Raw genomic sequence first — 18,337 nt, 5'->3', positions numbered from 1 at the left:
GAACGGTGCGCACGATCCTGAGTCGTCCCATTTTCCATGCCCGCCCTCGAATGATGGCGAGTGTGCATACTGAATGTCGTACCTGTAGAGACACCATTGGAGTGTCATGTGAATGACGGCAGGCGCGGGCGCGGGCGCGGGCGCAGGCGCAGGGTCACGGTATTGTCATTTGAATGCGTGCGGATTAGGCCTTGCAGGATTGCACCGCATGTTGATGGCAAGACGGAGCCGGGAAATGGCCTTACGTAGCCCATGTCCCCTGCCCCCTGCAGCTGCGCCTCGCTTATCGATAATCTGGCCGCGCGGGCGAATTCGTCGGGATCCGAGGACCCCTCGTGCCAAGCAGTCAAGTCGATTTATGGAGTCTAATTTACTTAGGTCGAGTGTGGATATCCAGGGTCGACGTTGTCACCTATATCAATGCCCCCAACAAACACATACACTGCAGCGCCACGGCCACCTACAAAGATCCGAAGGCGACAGTCCGTGTCGCGTCTTTCCATTGTCCTGTCGTGTTCGGGCAGCTCTCGTTGTCGAGCACCTACCTACATTTGACCCAACTGCCACAATCACTCACGACGCGACAGACGGTTGTCCTTTGACTCGTCCAAGTCCTCCAGTCTGATACCAAACGAACTGCACGCAAATGGAACGAAACTACGCACGAACATACTGTCACCCAGCGCTGCAGCGGAAATACATGCTAGCATGACTGTCGCGGGCCACGACAAGAACAGGTCAAGATGGTGTTCTCCGCCCTGCTGCACTCCAGCCCCATGCGGCCGGGCACCAAACGAAAGATGAGCGCCTCTTCGGTCAAGAGTGACACAAGCTCTGAATATATCTTCGACGATTCTCAACTGGGCGTCTGCCTGGAGGACGACGAGGCGCCCGACTTGCGAGACCTCAACGGCAGCCTGGAGGCCCTTGCTGTAGTCTTCCCCGATGTTCAGGTCGAGGTATTCCGAGAAATGTTGTCCAACTTCTCCGAGGAATCCAGGCTGGCAGTCGTCGCAGATGCCCTGCTCAAAAACCGCGTCGGATGGGTCAAAGGACGCTGGAGGCAACTACAGCCTCAGGAAGACAGCACCAGCCTGGTGCCCCAGTCAGAGAGATTCAGGAGCCCCGAGTACATAGCTGCCACCAAAGACTTGGCGTGGCACGAGTTCAAGGGCCTGTCGCGCTCGACAATTAACGCGGTCCTCGCCGAATCCAACTACTCGTACCTACCTGCAAGAAAGACCTTAGTCGACCTCTCCCAAAAGTCGTGGAGATTTACCCTATCGTCGCTTCTATTGTATAGAAGAAAGACCATCTCGTCGACAGAGGTGGGAAATCACCCGTTGGTCATCTGGAAATCGTCTGGCCACGGATCCATCGTGCCTTCACTCAAATCTACGGGCAACGCGGAACTCGACCGAGAATTATTTGAAGAACTGGTCAACCCACTCAGGGTCTCTGCAAAGCAGAGGACGGAGGAGAAGGACCGGGAGATGGCCGCAGCCATGAACCTGGATGAGGCTGAGGCTGAGAACCAGATCCACGAGTGCTGCTGCTGCTTCACTACCGGTACCTTTGAGGATTTCACGACGTGTAATTCCAACGGACATATGATATGTCGCAGATGCGTTCAGCTGTCCGTTACTGAGGCGGTTTTCGGGCAAAGTTGGGCCAAAACCGTCGAACCGCAGACAGGCACTCTGAGATGCCCAGCGATGCCCGAGAACGCCAGCTCCGACGCATGCGACAGCTGTATACCATTTGACCAGATGCACAGGGCCATGCTCGAAGTGAAGAAGGGAGCCGAGATCATGCGCAAGTTCGATCAGCGGCTGGCCGAATGCAGCCTCCTGGCTTCAGGGCTCCCTCTGGCACGGTGCCCGTTCTGCGACTACGCTGAGGTGGACGACGTGTATCTTACGTCAAAGGAGCTGCAACCTCACTTTGGGGCTGACGAACCCAGCAACGGTATCCTGAGGACGTTGCACGCTATTGCGTGGACACCTATTCTAGTGATCTTGGCGCTGATTTACCTCTTCATCGCCCTGCTCGGAGCGCTGGAGCTGCCGTTCGGGAAAAGAGTCCTTGGAGAGCTCAAGGCCTCGCTCAAACGCCACAGCCGACGCCAACGCGGCTTGAAATTTACCTGCCAATCGCCCTCCTGCGGGCGCAGCTCCTGCCTCCACTGCGAAAAGGCATGGATCGACATCCACGTGTGTAACGAGTCCAGCCTCATCGCCCTCCGAACCCAGGTCGAGCAAGCGATGAGCATGGCTGTGAAGCGTGTATGCCCCAAGTGCAACGCCTCATTTGTCAAGACGGCCGGGTGCAACAAGATGACGTGCCAGTGTGGCTACAAGATGTGCTACGTCTGCCGCAAGGACATTGGCGGCAAGGAAGGGGAGGATGCGGGCTACCAGCACTTCTGTCAGCACTTTAGACCCGAGGGCGACGGGAGGCCATGCAACGCGTGCAAGAAGTGCAACCTCTGGCAGAAGGAGGACACGGACGGCCTTCTCCAGAAGGCGAAGGAGGAAGCCGAGCAGAAATGGAAGGAGGTCGAGCATCGCAAGCTTAGCGGCGCCGAGATGGCCTATCTCGAGACTGGTGTTGCCATTACGAGTCGAGGCGTCGAGAGGGCCTTGACCTGCGGAAGGGTGCCTACAGTCGCAGAAATGTGCGACATGATTGTGGGAACACTCTTCGGGCACTGAACAATTACGTTCACACGCAATGCCCAACTTTATAATTACGATTCACACAGCAGCCGGGCATAGAGGTTGCGACGATACGAGGTTCATCGACAGCGTTTACGATGTGAGCTACAGCATTTCAACGGCCCAGGCATTAGGCATAGCAGGGTCAGGGGACTGGCGTTTGGGCGTTTGTTACAATGGGTCTGGGAGGGAGAGGGTAAAGAACAGTGATAGCTTACAGATATTTGTGAATACATACATACCTAATCGAAACCTTCTAAGGCCGAGACAGCTGCTCACCGGTGGTTCTCCACGTACGCGTTGGCCGTATGGCCCGAGGTACGGCCTCGGTTGGGCAAGTTGTTTGCTCACCGACTGGTCCTCATATGTACGAGATGGAATCGACGAGGTGGTGAGGAGGCGATCCCCACTATTTTTATACCCTCGTCGTCAACGTGGGTGACACGAGGTTTCACCAGGTCGAGGTTCGAAGCGGCAGAGCGGATTATGGCTGATGCGCCAAGTCTGCTGACCAGAATCGGCTGGGTGGGGAGAGGGGGCGGTCATCTTCTTGGGGATGGAGCAAGCGAGTGAGTGAGTGGTTGAGAGGGTGAGTGAGCGAGCGAGCGCGAACTGGACAGTCCTGTCAGTTTGCAGTCCAGACCTCCCTCGCAGGCCAGCAGCAGCCACCAAGAGCAAAGGAAGACCAAGTGCAAGAGCAGGCGGGCCTGCAGGGCGGGCTGTAGACCGAACAGGCGAGAGAAGTCGGTGAGGCTAACTGGGCGAGACAGGCCCTGTCGGCAGCCCACCCCTTCCCAGCCCTTCCCACCCTCTGCCCCCCCAGCCCTATCACGGGCCTCGTGGTTTGCGGTGGGTGCGACGCTGCATGGGAGTGGGGCCCTTGGTCGCAAGCAGACTTTCGGGTGCGAGTCACTTGTCAACCCGGTGATCAAGCCCAGGACTCAGGACTCAGGACTCCGGACTCAGGACTCAGCAACACCTTGTTCACCTCTTTCTCAACTCAACCTTCTGGCAAATCACGGGAGCTAGGCTCTGATGGCACTCTGAGGGCCCATCGCAGGTTACCAGACGGAAGGCCGTCCCGCAAGGCAAACCCTGACGAGGGCAGGGTGGATATGTCGGCAGCAATGACGCTTCGGCTTCAGCTCCAGCCCTCAGCATGCATTCACACGAGCTGCATCTTCAGCTCAAGCTCAAAGCTCAAGCAGCCTCGGCCAGCCATTCAGCCTGCCTCCCGGCCGACGCTCGCCGGTGCTCACCGATGCTTTCTTTCCGCGTAGCAGCAATGGTAGTGTACCCGCGTGTGGTGGGGTGCAAGTGTGAGTGAGCACTCGCTCATACATCATCACAAAGACATTCCCCCCCAGGTCAACCAATTGATCAGTGCTCCTCGCGTGACCGCTGGAGAAGGCCAGGCAGGTCTGGCGGTATAGGCGGGCCTCATGTGCCTCTCTCTTGCTGCATCCACTGTACCTTGCAGCACTGTGGGTTAATAATGATGACGGTGGTGAAGCAGGACAATAAGATGGACAAGAGAAGACGAAGGAAAGGAAATAAACACACATTAGCTGTGTGGAGGAAGGGCCAGGCCAGGCCTCGGTACCTGGGTACCGGGATACTTTGATACTTGGGTACTTGGGTACCTCTGGAGAAGCACGCGAGTTAAGGAACCACAGGGCTGGCAGGGCGGACGGGCTAACAGGCGGGCGGTTGAAAAGGCGGGAGCAGGGATGGACGCGGCATGTGGTCGTGGTGGGCAGGGCCCGCAGGGAACTCCCCTTTTGCTGTCGAAACGTCGTCGCGGTCCACAATGCAAGTGTCGGAACCAGATCCCCGGGCATCTGGAAACCCTCACTGCTGGGGGAGCGAAGGCGAGAAGCAAAGAAAGAGAAAAAAAAAAGTGCCTTTTCTCGTGCAGAGAGGTTGACGGTGAGACTGTGAGACCGTGTTGAGACCCATGCTGCTGCACTACCCACCAGGGCAGTGGGCTCGTTTCGGGTTCGACTGCTCGTCTGCAGATGACTGACCGTAGATGCGTGATACTATGTATCTCATCTCATCTCATCATTTCATCCACCCATCTACCCTCTGTGCATTTCTTTTCCTTTTCTCCCCTCCGGCGGAACAGCAGCAGTCGCAGCAGCAGCAGCGGCTAATGTGGTGCAAGGTGGTGTGATGCAGTGCAGTGTAGTGTGCAGAAATAACATTACATACATAGAATCAACCAACAGTATCATCGTGTGTATGCAACTGCTTCTGCCTGAGAAGAAAAGACAAGTGAGCGAATGAAGGGTAAAAAAAACAACCTTTCGACTGGTGCTGTGCTGGTGTCGTCGCACAAGCCGGGGATCGGGGGCTGGGGGCCAATGGCGGCCCATGAGTGTCTTAGGCTCACCGACTTCTTGGACTTGACTTTCAGATCAGACTTTCGGTGACTGAGCGCCTCTGCTGCTGCTGTCCACTTTTCTGCTGGTCCTTGCTGCTTCTCGCTGGTCCTGTTGGTCTTTGATGGCTTGCTTTTCTTTGTAGCCCGTCCTAGAACCCAACCCATGCACGCGTCTCCCTCACCGTCCGGCCCGAACTGGTGGCCTGCGTCTGTCTCTTTTTTTTTCTTTCTCCCCTGCTCTGACCTGATGAGATGTCACTCGCTCGCCCATTTTCTCACTACCTGCCTAGTCTAGGTACGGGCGGACTGACCTGACTGACTGTGCCGCCCGAGTGGTTCCTGCGCTGCTGGGCCCGTCCATGCCGTCTGGTCCACGGCCCATCCACGGACGCCCATGCCATGCCCATGCCATGCCATGCCATCCTGTGCCATGTACCTGCCACGCCCCTGTCCAGCTCGAGGCCTTTTGCTGGTGGAATGCCTGCAAAATGCCTGCATTGCCAGTCCCGACTCGTTGATCTCACCCCATCCCCGTTCCCCCCTTATGTAGGTACAAAGTCTCAGGACTTCTTCAACACTTCTTCTCCCGCCCACCTCCTCCTCCCTCTGCCTGATTCTGATTTTTAAAAACATATTGTATTCTATCACCCACCCACCTGCCTGTCTGCCTGTCTGCCTATCTGCTTGCTGTCCTGTCCGATCTTGTGTTCACCTGTGCCGTGCCTGTCGCCCTCGGCCTCGCCATTCGATCGATCCCTCTCCCTCCCTGCCTCCCGTCCCTCCTCGTATGCGACCTGCAGCCGCCTCAGGCAGGCTACCTGCTCCTCCATCATGGAGTCCCTCCCCGTAGAGCTGGTGCGCCTCATCTATGAGAGCTGTGACCTGCCCAGCGTCAAGGCTCTCCGCCTCATGTCCTCCGTCTTTGCGGAGATCGGCCTGGAGTATCTCATGCAGTCAAAGGTCAACGTTGTTAGCTGGAGGGACGATGTTGCCAGGCTGCACTCCATCGCCTCCCACCAGCGCCTGAGGAGTGCTATCCAGTCTCTGACCATTAACTTCGCCGATGTCGACGAGTACAACGCTCGCCATGCCTCCTTCTTTCAGCACTACCTCGAGGACCCCGAGGAGCGCAACGAGCGTCTCCAAGCCGCTTGGCTGGCTTACTGGGAGGCAAAGCAGCGCCGCATGACAGTACCAGCTTTTGACAGCCGCCCGGACATGGTCCTGGAGGCCTTCCGGAACCTGCCAAATCTACGCGAACTCGATGTCACCTTCACCAGGTGCCCCTTCGACATTGATGTGCTGGACCAGGTCTTCCAGGGACTGCCCAGCTGTAGGAAGATGGACCGCGACCACGCCGCCAAGAACCTCGCTCTCATCGCATCCGCCCTCAAGGAGACAAACCTGTCCTCCCTGACCATCGACCGTTTCCCGCTGGAGACGCTGAGGCTGCCGGATGAGAGGAAGCACTGGTTCGACTGCGTCTCGACCTCGTTCGCCAAGCTTTCAACCCTCAATATCACCGTTGACCCGTCCACGTTGAAACTGCCAAACCAGAGGTTCAAGGCCATCAAGGGCCTGGGCCACATTCTGCGCTGCGCCACCAACGTGACTCACCTCACCCTGGCCTTCCACACCTACGGCATGCCCAAGCACAAGTTCATCATCTGGTTCGACACGCTGCTAGAGGGCTTCACCTTCGAGAAGCTCACCGACCTCAAGCTGGAGGGCATCTCGTGCGACGAGGAGGACCTGCGCGGCTTCATCCTCCGGCACGCCGGCACACTCGAGCGGCTCCGCCTCGGCGGCCGCGGGCTCGCCAAGGCCCACGAGGGAGGCCTGGGCGGCATTCACCTCTGCCGCGGCACCTTCAGGGGCCTGTTCGTCGGCCTGCGGAACCGGCTGCCGAAGCTGGAGCGCATCCACCTGGAGGGCGACTTCGAGTGCGTCGGCGTCGAGAGGTCCTCCAACGAGGCGTACAGCTTCCACGGGGTCACCAACGACAACTGGGAGGACATGCCCGGCGACTGGCGGCCCGGCCGCGCCGTGTCGTCGACGGGCAGGGACACCAGGGACTGCCTCGACTTCGAGCGGTACCTGCTCCAGGGAGGGAGATACCCCGGCTCCGCTTCCGTGTCCCCTGCTGTCGTGGCCCCGGCACAGTAATTCGGCACCCAGGGTGGTGTCTTGCGGCGGAAGGCCTTTGTTACATTACTTCCACGACCTTGCAACAAACACATACACACACTCTCTCTCACTCTGCATAGATCTGCAACTAGACTTGGGGCTCGGCGATCGAGTGCTGGTGTTCTGGGAATTGCTTTTCGGGGGCGGTTTGGGGGTTTTCCAAAAAACCGGGAGTCTTTTGAGCTGTTGTGTTTATTTTTATATATAGACAAATGCCCCCACGGCAACCCAAACCGAAACTACCAACTCATGTAGCTTCGAGAAACGATTTGACGATATCAAATAGAAATTGAGCCCAATGCCAACCTTTCAACTTTCTCCTGCCACGTCAACAACTTACCACGTCCATGTATGCATGCAAGACTTTTTTCTTCTTCAATATAACAGTGCAACGTATAGTTTTAGTTAAAGCAAACATCTGCATGCTAGCCTGAGCAGGGCGATGCGACGACGCCACATGGGGTAACAAAACCTGCTTGACGCCGCCCGGGAACTTGGAAAGTGACGGCTAGCCGCACATCACCCTTGGGCGCGGGGACGTCATCGCAGGCTACCCGCAGCTCACGACAAAGAACTTGGATAGTGCACGGCTCAGACGATTGAAATGTATTAGACAGTGAGTAGGGAGGATATAAAGGAAATACCCCAATGTCAATTGAAAACCTATTTTGTTCATATCCATCTTACCAGTCGTCCCAGTTTAGCAAGAGCCATATACTCCTAAAATAATCAATCCATTACTCACTCACACGCCCACACATAAATCAAAATGGAATCAACCTACCAGCTCGCCGTCTCCCTCCTTGCCGTCCTCATTCTCGTGGCAGGGTCGTACTTCGCCTATGAGCAAGGGTACATGGACCCTCTAATTGAGAAGTTTGGGTGAGTCCTGCCCGTGTCTCTACTTTTCAACTTCCTCTCCACCCCGATGAGGGTCAAAGGCGATGATGGCTGACAAGACTTCTTCTCCCGCCGAGCAGCGTCTTCATGATGAAGGCCAAGGCTGAGGCTGAGGCAAAGGAGATGCAGGCTAAGGGCTTGAAGAGGGGGGAGGACTTTGTTGATTGTGAGTCTTGCTTGCGCATATCCTCAGACCTGCGATCCTCAGCACAAAGATAGTTTCCATTTCCCGCAAACCTCGTATTGCTTAGTCGTGGTGTTTCCGTGCCGGTTCCGCGCGCCGTCCTCCGGCGTGTCCTACAACCTGGCCTCTGAAGACTTCGATGGACAAATTTCCTCTCTGCATCAGTCCGCTCCTCCCTAAATCCAAGTGGAAGGCGGCGGAGGGGCGGGCGGAGACTTCATCCCATGGCTTGCTTCCTCTTCCTTCCTCGAGCCAATGTGTGGAACGTCGGAAGAACCCCTTCTGCTTCAGCCTCGTTGTAGATTTCCACCTTCGGAGCACTCACATCTTTGAATGCCACCTTACTGACTTTCGCATCTCAGCCGAGCTAAAGGGGAACAAACAGGCCCAAGATATCAAGGCAGGCGTGGGTTCGTTGGGCGGTCTGAAGAAGAGCCTCTAGGTATCCGGCTGCTGCAACCACGCATGACCGGAACATGTCACGGGTTCATCGCATCTTGGTGAGATGAAGCGATTCGGAGATCTTGTTTCCTCTATTTGGTATTGTATGGGATCTGCAGCACAGTGTTTCTCATGTGACGGGTTGAAGGGTAAAATTTTATTGTTTGTACGCGCTGGGGGATCAATCTACTACTGGCTGGCAGGGTTCAGCTGATGGGTACTGGAATATAGCGAAGCCGCTCAGTTAAAACAATCGATACGACTGTGATGCAAGGACACAAGAGTGGAAGCCGGGGTTGTTCTCCCCGAAAAGTCAGAATGCGTCTCCCGTCAGGCAGCTCATGCAAGGCATGGCAAGCCAAGGATGGGCTGGACGTCAACAGGAAAGCAGGGCATGGGTGAATAAGTCCGAGCCCACCGTCGAGCTGAGCTCAAATCGCGCTTGCCTCGCCTCATGGCATGTCTGATAGGACAAGGAGGAGGGAGAGGCAGGAAATTAGAGTTGAGGCGAATGCATGCGATTCAAGGTTGTATGGCGAGAATGTCCGAGGGCGGGTCTCCCCCAGTCCTTGAATGGGCAAGCACAAAGGCTTGTGCCGATCCTGTGGGTCCTGGATCTCCACGCGAGTGTGACAGGAGTGCCTTTGAGCAACATAAGCTCCAGAATTTCGTGTCAGCGATGTACCAAGAGTTGTCATGGTGCGTGGACGTGCTAGATTCCGCCCTGTGAAACCGCTCCTGAGGAAGGTTTTTGGGCGGGACGCGGCTCTGCTTGGGGGTTGCCGAAAGAGGGCTAAGACGTGATGATGCTGGCGACAGACAGAGTCGCACTCGCATCGACAGCATGGCCGCTTTTAGCAATAGGGCAGCAGGCTGCAGCTGCTGTGAATCTTGTTGGGGGCCACATGAAGAAGGTGTTTTGCTTGTCCGACAACGACTCTTTCAGATGGCCGGGCTCGAGCTACGTGACATATGAAATGGGGGAGGGGGCCAGACGGGCAGAGCTCGCAGGCTTGGCAGAGGGTGTCTGGGGCGGACATGACGGTTTGATGCGATTGATCGACTCGGGATCGGTAGTTGGCCATGGCTACCCACGCTGTCACAGTCTCTGCCCCAGTGTATATGTGCTCGCGAGGATTGCGACATCCGTCGGCCCCTCCGCTGGCGGGACCCTGGGACGGCCGGAAATGTCGACCGAGGAGCGGGAAGGACAGCAGGACAGCAAGATGGCACAGTACCTGAGCTTGGCGTCCGTCCGTGTGGATACCGCAGGAGGAAACACGCAAACGAAACAGGTGCGTGCAGTTGCGATTAGCCCGAGTCAGGCCCCAGCACTGTATCGGAATAAAACATGAGATGGCAGCAGCCTCTTGCCGAAATCGAGATGGATGCTAGAGATGTAGACGGGTGTTGCTAGCCGACGTGTTAGCCCCAACGGTCAAAGAAGCAATGTGCCGCGCTACTCGCTGAGCCAACCACCTGCCGGTGCTGAAGAGAGTCATTCCCAGTCCTGGCGCTGATGAAGAAAGCGTCCGAGCGGTGGTGCTCTAGGATCCGGGGACGGCATCGACATCAGGGTCCAAGGGCCGCTCGTGGTCTGGTCGAGTCGGCACACCAAAGGGACCAAGTCCAAGGACAGGCCACAGGTAGTCTAGGTCTGGTGCAAGGTCGTATCCGTCCAAGGAGGAGATGGCAGCAATGCGGGCTGGGTTGCCTCTGTGTGATGAGTGAGCGTGGACGAGATTGTGGGTGGGGGAGGTGGAGAGTGGAACCTGCAGTTGTGCAGTTGTGCATGTTTCAAAGGCGCAGGCAAAAGGTTCATCTCATTTCAATCCCCGCCGCGTAATGAGACGCAGAATATCCGTGTAGCAAATGTAGCAAATGTGGCAAAGCAGCAGCAGCAGCAGCAGCCAGCAGCAAGTCGCACGCAGGAGTAGGCCCCTGGACACGGCGGGCTGCAACACCAAACAACCGCTTCAGCAACTCAAATTTCTTCTTCGGGATTGCCATCGCCCATTGGCATGAACGGGGCCCTGGATGTGCCTGATGTGGTGATTTCCTCTTATTTCACAACGTCAATGGCCCTTCCTCCCTGTCCTTGCTCTGCCCAGTCCAGTCCAATTCCTCGTCTCCCGTCCATTTCCAATTCCATTTCTGCCCTGCCCTGCCACGCCTGCCCAGCCCAGCCCTGTCCTGCCCCCCCGTCCCCGCCCTCCACTGCATTCTTTCTGCGAGGCTTGGACTTTTTCTTGCAATCTAACTTGACTCGACTTGATGTGCCTTGATTTCTCTCCCAGTCTCCCCTTCTCCTTTTCGCACGTCCCTTTTCCCGTACTGTGTGCTCTGTAGCAGTGCTGGACCGTACCGTGCCGTGGTGTACCAAACAACAGTAATAATAACAGAGCCTGTCATATCACCCGTCGATCCCCTCTCTCTGCCTTGGACCTCGACCTCGTGTCTTCCCCTTCCCCCTCGCCTTCCCCTCCGCCTCCACACCAGGACAGAACCAGAACCAGAACCAGTCTGCCAGTCCAGCACCGAGCTGACTGTGCTGAGACCTACACCGATAGTACGGGAGCCTGCAGTCAAGAGGGTGCGTTCCCACTCTATCATCCGCTCAGGTACCGTTGGACTCGAACCAGTCGACGACCACGACGGGCCACCCTGTTCGGCAAGCCTGGCCTGACACGAGTTAGCCAACAACCGGATGCCACCCACGTCTGCATACGCCCCTCTGCTTAGCTCCTACCCAGCGCAACTGCACCACACGTGCTGCAAGCCCAGCCATCAGATACCACAACCAGCCTTAGCAGCCTTTGAGTTTTCTGGGGGCACTTGGTCATCGACGTGCCATCGACGTCAGCAGACAGGCGCAGTTGGCCCTCCCAGTCTCCAGATCCAGATCCAGATCAAGACCCAAATCCCACCTCTCTGACAGAACGGGCAGAGTCCAGAGTCAGACCCTGGGACTGAATTCTCTGCTCTTCCAGCCGGAATAATCATAATAACACCAACATACGCAGCCTGACCCGCTCGGCCTGCTCGCTTGTTCGCTTTGCCCACTTTCTTTGCATGCACGCACGCACGACGCACGCACGCACGCAACACGCCTGCCGAAGCTGCCGAGAAAAGACGCCGATCGGTTCTGTTTTTAACTACTGTACCGTACCGTGCTGTACTGTTTCTTGCTTTCTTGCTTGATCTGCTCGCTCGCTCTCTCACAGCCTAACCTGCACCTTGTACTTGTACCGCACCACACCTCGTCCCACGTCACACGTCTCTGGCCGCCTGCATCTACAAAACGGCCCCAGACGCCCATTCCATCGCTCGACCTACTGCTGCTCGCCATTCACAAAGAACTAGCATAACGAGGCTGGCCCCCAGACCGTGCTTGTTCAACCCGTTCACCCGGCCTTTGAACCAAAAGGCGCCCTAATTCCACTACTGGGCCGCGGCCGTGCCTTTTTCACGCCCAAGGTCCAAGGTCGTTACCTGCCTGCTACCGTCACCCTGGTACCCGCCCGCGGTCCTCGAAGCCTGTGTCACCAGCCACCCACCCACTCGCGACCACTGTTCATTCCTCAACCCGCCCATCCAACAACATACAACGTCCAGAATCCAGCATCCCACCTCCCCGCCTCGCTTGGACTCGGGCGACCAGCGCAGGGGCCAAACGCGGGCAGACTCTGCCTCTGCCCTTTCCCAACTCCAATGCCCGCCATCACTTTCTCTTCTTTAATGGCCTAAACAGTCTTTGATAAATCAACTTTCACCATGCAGCGCATCTCCGCGTTTTGGTCTTCGAGAGACAGACCAAAGTCGAACGCTGGAGTCACCAATGCTGCCCCTGCCGCCCCCCTTGACACTGTTAGCACCTTGACCCGTCGCTACGGGCCCGAGGACTACTGGCCGTCGACGTTGGATCGCGAGAGCGAGAAGGCGGCTCGCATTCTTCAGGCATTCTGCAGTACGTCAGACCTTGTGGCCATTCGCTGATGCTTAGTCCTGGCTAACAAGATGATATAGCTGAAGGTTGCGTCGCCAATCACGATGACAACACTAACAATCTCGAGAGACGGTCGTCCGTCACGTCACTGCAGCACAAAAAGAGGAGGATACCGCCGAGGATAGTCCAGAATGCTGTCGGTCTTGCAATCTTCTCTTGCATGAGATCCGGGTTGTGGAAGAGCGGCAGCGGAGGGAGCGGAATTCTGGTTGCCAGGAAATCCGACGGAAGATGGTCCCCTCCTTCGGCATTCCTGCTGCACACGGCAGCTCTTGGCTTCGTGATAGGGGTGGATGTTTACGACTGCGTCTTGGTCATCAACTCGATGTCTGAACTGGAGATGTTCACACGGCCCCAAACAACACTAGGCGCAGACGTACAGCTCGCTGTTGGACCTCTCATAACAGACGGACGCATCGAGAATGAGCTCCGGGGCAAGGACCCAGGGCACACAGTATTGACCTACGTCAGAGCGAGGGGCGAACACAGGGCGGTCAACATCGATGGTTCGTCGGTCACTGAGCGTGGGTCAGAGAATCAAAGGTTCTACGGAGGCAACGTATCTGTCCTTGACGTTTTGGCGGGACAGGTGCCTGAGAAAGACGCACCGGAAATCAAGACACTGTACGAGGTTCTCAAATGCGCGGAGGGCAGGGTCGACTTCAATGCGCCCCTTTTGGAAAAGTTGGCATTGCAGCCGGCTCCGGGCGACGCCTTGATCGAACCCTCATCCGCGATGTCTCTGCTCTCTCCTGGAAGACCTGCATTCGGAGTCCCAGATAACGAAGATCCGGATCCATTCGGTGTGAAGGCGCTCGAGATGGCGGGGCTTGAGATTCGAGAAGCTGGAACGAGACATAGGCCTGCTAGTAGCCAGTTCGAGTACAGCCCGAGCCCGAACAGTCCTTTGTTCGGCCAGTTCAACAACCGCCAGAGCACAGACACCTACATTACCCAAAGCAACAGGGGCAGCTACATGTCCAACAGAACAACTCTCAGCCGTATGACTGATGCATTCACACAGACGACAGTCGACACTCGGGGGACCACGCCCACGTCCGACGAGGGCGTGGACCGAGCCTCTATTGACAAGCTACCGGTCGTCATGGAGCCAGAGGAGATCGACTGCTCGCATGAAACGGTCACCAGAAGCTCATCCCGAGAGCGCCCAGACTCGATCCCGGAGGACAGTGTAGCAGAAGAAAAGGCCGCGAATGAGACAGTAACGGCCCCGCGGGAAATTGCTATGGGTGGCAGCACTGCCGACAAAGCAGACAAGGTCTCTCTGGATGAGCGGGATGAGGACGCAGACGATGAGGAAGAGGAAGGCTCAGAAATCGAAACTGACCCGGAGCTCGAGGACGGTGCACAGGAGGAGGAGGATGAAGAAGACGATGACGAAGATGAAGACGACGAACCGATCGTATTTGAGTTGGCAACAGCTGCTCAGCCAGTCCGAGCGGCTCCACTGTCACCCCAGGTCACACAGATTATTCACGCCAAGGGAGCGCTCGTCAACATCCCCAAGCGTGTGATTCCGGCAATACCACCGAGAAGTCCAGCAAGGTCGTCCCGTTTCAGCAAGAGCGACTTCGGCGAGATTCCACTGAAGAGCCCACTGAGAAATTCGTTCCAGTCTACGAGAACGAGCAAGAGTGAAGAGGGAGCAGAGCATAATACTATGGACGGAGTGATCGAGTCTGCAGCCAAATGGGCGACTAATGTAACACCAGCAAGCCCATGCGAGCAGGACGCTGAGACACAAGAGCAGCAATTGCGGTCTGGTTCGTCCATGAGCCATCACCGGGCGTCTTCGCCAACATACACTACTGTAGTTGAGAAGCATTTGAGCTTGGAAACGGAGGATATGCCCAGAACGCCATCCACACTACACACGTCGGGACCGACCTCATCAGGGGATGAGCAGGAGCCGCGCACGCCGAAACCAGAGAGCGAGATGGCCACAACCAAAGATGCCAAGGCGGCAAGACACGAGGTGATGAGTTTTGGGGTTGAATTCGAGGCTACTTACTAAGAAGTAGGCAAGCCCATTGATTTGGAACTGGGAATGACTTTTGGCAATGGCGTTTTGGGCACAGAATCACGATATCCATCCCCTCGAGGGGCAAAATAGGTCTGGGCATGGCACGGCAATGGCACGGCTGCTGGAGGCTGCAGCCTGGAGGCTGGAGGCTGGAAGCTGGAAGCTGGAGGCTGGGAGCAGGCGACTGTTAGTGTTTATGTCTAATGTTTTATGCATTGCTACATGGGCATGATTCCTGTTGGTAGCCACAATACCTAAGATGACCATCTATATGATGAACAACAAAATTACAACCTCTCCCTATGACCGCGATGCGATGGGTAGTGTGAGGTAAGATTGATTGATTGTTTTGGGCTAGGGCTCCCTGTGCAAGGGTCTGTGTATCGAGCTGTGACAATCAGGTCTTCACACTGCCATTGAGTCCGCCTACTTGTTGCAGCTATATGGTTATCAAGTAAATGTGCTATGCTTTTGTGAGGCCAGACAGGCCGATGAAATAAATAGAAACGAGAGCAAACATGATAGCGATGTAAAGGAAGCAGTGTCTAGGCCAGAATTCACTATCTAGACCAGTGGATGGTTGTGGTTTGTCTAGGGTTAGGGCTTTTCCACTGCTAAAATTCCCGGCAAGCTTACAAGTTGCGAGGCGCGTTCGCGACATACTTGCGCTTGTACGCCGGCTCGACTGGACTTCAAACGACGGGCATCCCCTCGTTTTTAAGCTTCACCCTGCAACTCACGAGGCCCCACGATGTCGTCGCAAACAAAATGGAGGGAGGAGCAGATCCTCGTCATCTGCCCTGGCTCCTCCACAACCATGGCCCAGCTAGGCTGCAGCGAATTGACGCCGCCCTCGCAACGCTTTCCGACGCGCATGTTTAAGGACGAACAGAATGGGGGTTGGAGGCCATATCATACTTTCAAGAGAAAGAAGAACAACCCATCGGAGTCTAATGGAGGCGCGCAGAATGGAGGTGTTGATGATGTCAAGGTTGAGGAAGAGTACGAGGTCGTCGAGGACCCGGACTCCAGTGAGGGCGCGGTGTACCCCATACGTGGTAAGTCTTGAGACGGAGACCCAATTGGAAGCCAGTCAAGGCATTCACACAAAGACTTACACGCCTGATCTGCTACATAGGTGGCCGCATCGTAAACATGGACGCCTTTCTCGCCTTCATGGACCACGTCCACAGCATGCTAACCACAACCTACCACAATACTCCGATTACGCTCATGGCATCGCCTCAGTGGACGCGCCCCGACTGCGAAGCCATCGCGCGCTATGTTTTCGAAAAGACCAAGACCCCGGCACTGTGCCTCATCCACAGCGGCGTCGCGACACAATACGGACTGCGGTGGCCTACCATGACGGTCGTCGACATCGGCTTCCAGAAGGTGGATGTGACATGCATATACGATAACAGGGTTGTGAACCACAAGGATGTGGGCTTGACAACTCCTGATAGTACGGAGGAGGCGGCCATCTCCGGCGGGGAGGTGTTTACCCTCAAGCTCCAGAAGTTGCTCTCGAGCAAGGGCTTCAGCTACGACATGGCAGAACAGCTGAAGAAGAGTCAGATCTGCGAGGTTCTGCCGTATGCGGCGGATCAGCCTGGGCTGATGGAGCTTCCTTCGGCGAGTGGAGCAGGCCAGCAGCCTGCCACGGCACCCACGGGTCAACCAGCTGCTCAAGCGGCGGCCGGCACAACGAGCGACGGACCAGTGGGTGCGGAGGGCGAGGATGGGCCAGCTGGAGATGAAAAGGGTGCCGATAATGACGGCGTTCTTGACATCGCGAACATCGTTACGAGCGGTCAAACGAAAGAGTTCCTCGCCAAGAAGGAGAAGGAGAAGCAGGAGAAGGCCAAGGCAGGCAAAAAGGGCAAAGGGCAGGACGCCGCAGATGCAAACAAGCCCTCACGACTGCCGAACTCGAAGAGGTTGAAAAATGTTTTCCACTTTGAAGAGATCACCCATGAAGAGCCCGCGCCAGCGCCAGCGCCCGCGCCCGTGCCAGTAAAAGCTGTCGATCAGCCGAAGGAGGATGTCGTACCGCCTGCCAATGGTGAGGAGCCGAAAGTGGAGGGAGCACCAACAGGTGAGGCAAACAAGCCGACGGGTGAACAGCCAAGTGGCGATGCCTTCAAGGTAGACAACTTTTTACCGCCCCCGGACTCGGCATCCGCACAACCAGCGTCCTCGGAACCGCAACCAAAGCGCATCAAGAAAGACATCGAGATCGGCCTCGAGAGATTCACCTTTGCGGACCGCGCCGAGATCGACCGGATCGTGGCAACCATCTACCAGGCCGTGCAGGAGATTGGCGACATGTACATGCGGCCCGGCTGCTGGGACAACATCGTGTTTGTGGGCAACGGCAGCCGCATCCGCGGGTTGAAAGACAACATCCTACAGACCCTGACGTCGCGACACTTGATTTCGCCCAGCAGCGCGACAATGTTTACATCGGAGCTACCTTCTAATGTGGCGACTCCCGCCGGAACAGGGTCGCAGACACCAACGGGCAGCTTCACAGGCCCGCCACACACAATGCCCACGGGTGCCTCGTCGGGGGTCAACCCGTTGCTGCAGGCTGCCACGACGGCGGCGTCGCTGCAACAAACACCTCACCCAGGCGTGTCTACCCCAGGCGGCGCGCCGGGTTCTACGTCGGGTGACGGGTCTGCTCCGCACATGTCGCACCACTTCCACAGCCAGACGCCGACGTCGATCAAGCTGGCGGCAATGCCGACGTACCTGGCCGAGTGGACGAAACATGGGTTCGAGGAGGCCATGTTCCTGGGCTCGCTGGTGGCCGCACGCCTGGTATTCTGTGTGCATAACTTGGATGCGCAAGGGCTGGAGGCGCAGAGGTCCATGAGCCTGCACCGTGTGGATTTCAAGTAAGTTCATGCTCTTCTATGACTATATACTGCTTAATGATGCCCTTTGCATGCTTGCTCATGAAGATCTTCGCATTGCTCTACTAAAAATACATTGCTGACCCTTCTTCTCTTCTTCTAGTGAGCTTGGTCCTAAGGCTATCAGGACGCATTCCATGCTGGGCTGATAGAGCCACTCCTTGCAGTTTTGAATCCAAGAACATGCAAGAACAGGGTGCAAGGTGTCAAGTGATGAACAGCTACTGGGAGTTGTTGCTTGTTTGTGTTTCAGGCCTGGCTGGGAGTTTAGAGGCGAGGCTTGGGACGCCAAAGTGTATGTATGGGATATTCAAAAAGAGAAAAAACAGGCGTGCATGCCTATATAGGTCACTATGGAGGTAGTAGAGGTCCACCAAGAAAGCAAGTATCCTGCAAAGGTGGCCTTTTTGGGGATTGGTTATAAGTACTACAAGGAAAAGACCTGGTTTAATGATGAAGCACGGCGACCTACTTATCCTCGTGATTCTGGCCTGCGCGTGAATGGTGGTGGTGACTCCAAGTGAAGAAGCAATCAACATTTGCTGTCAGTG

The 18,337-nt window shown here is 56.3% G+C and overlaps 5 protein-coding genes across 5 annotated transcripts; all 5 read left to right on the top strand.

Moving 5' to 3' along the window:
- Positions 1-743: 743 nt before the first annotated feature.
- On the top strand, positions 744-2,714 carry J7T55_010128 (ring finger protein; the record flags this gene model as incomplete). The annotated part of the gene is made up of 1 exon (XM_053131320.1): positions 744-2,714. One exon carries the CDS (start codon positions 744-746, stop codon positions 2,712-2,714), a length of 1,971 nt encoding a protein of 656 aa, XP_052990554.1.
- A 3,220-nt stretch (positions 2,715-5,934) lies between these two features.
- On the top strand, positions 5,935-7,269 carry J7T55_010127 (uncharacterized protein; the record flags this gene model as incomplete). The annotated part of the gene is made up of 1 exon (XM_053131319.1): positions 5,935-7,269. The coding sequence occupies one exon, from the start codon at positions 5,935-5,937 to the stop codon at positions 7,267-7,269; it is 1,335 nt and encodes a 444-aa protein (XP_052990553.1).
- Positions 7,270-8,059: 790 nt separating this feature from the next.
- J7T55_010126 (uncharacterized protein) lies at positions 8,060-8,816 on the top strand (the record flags this gene model as incomplete). Its single annotated transcript, XM_053131318.1, has 3 exons — positions 8,060-8,172; positions 8,271-8,356; positions 8,737-8,816. The coding sequence occupies 3 exons, from the start codon at positions 8,060-8,062 to the stop codon at positions 8,814-8,816; spliced, it is 279 nt and encodes a 92-aa protein (XP_052990552.1).
- A 3,773-nt stretch (positions 8,817-12,589) lies between these two features.
- On the top strand, positions 12,590-14,856 carry J7T55_010125 (uncharacterized protein; the record flags this gene model as incomplete). Its single annotated transcript, XM_053131317.1, has 2 exons — positions 12,590-12,782; positions 12,842-14,856. The coding sequence occupies 2 exons, from the start codon at positions 12,590-12,592 to the stop codon at positions 14,854-14,856; spliced, it is 2,208 nt and encodes a 735-aa protein (XP_052990551.1).
- A 760-nt stretch (positions 14,857-15,616) lies between these two features.
- Positions 15,617-17,935, top strand: J7T55_010124 (uncharacterized protein; the record flags this gene model as incomplete). Its single annotated transcript, XM_053131316.1, has 3 exons — positions 15,617-15,923; positions 16,004-17,768; positions 17,890-17,935. The coding sequence occupies 3 exons, from the start codon at positions 15,617-15,619 to the stop codon at positions 17,933-17,935; spliced, it is 2,118 nt and encodes a 705-aa protein (XP_052990550.1).
- Between the last annotated feature and the right edge of the window lie 402 nt (positions 17,936-18,337).

The sequence above is a fragment of the Diaporthe amygdali genome, assembly GCF_026229845.1.
Source record: "Diaporthe amygdali strain CAA958 chromosome Unknown NODE_26_length_719862_cov_65_716256, whole genome shotgun sequence".
Taxonomy (NCBI): Eukaryota; Fungi; Ascomycota; class Sordariomycetes; order Diaporthales; family Diaporthaceae; genus Diaporthe; species Diaporthe amygdali.
Note: the sequence above shows the minus strand (reverse complement) of the source record. Positions and strands in the feature narration are given on the sequence as shown.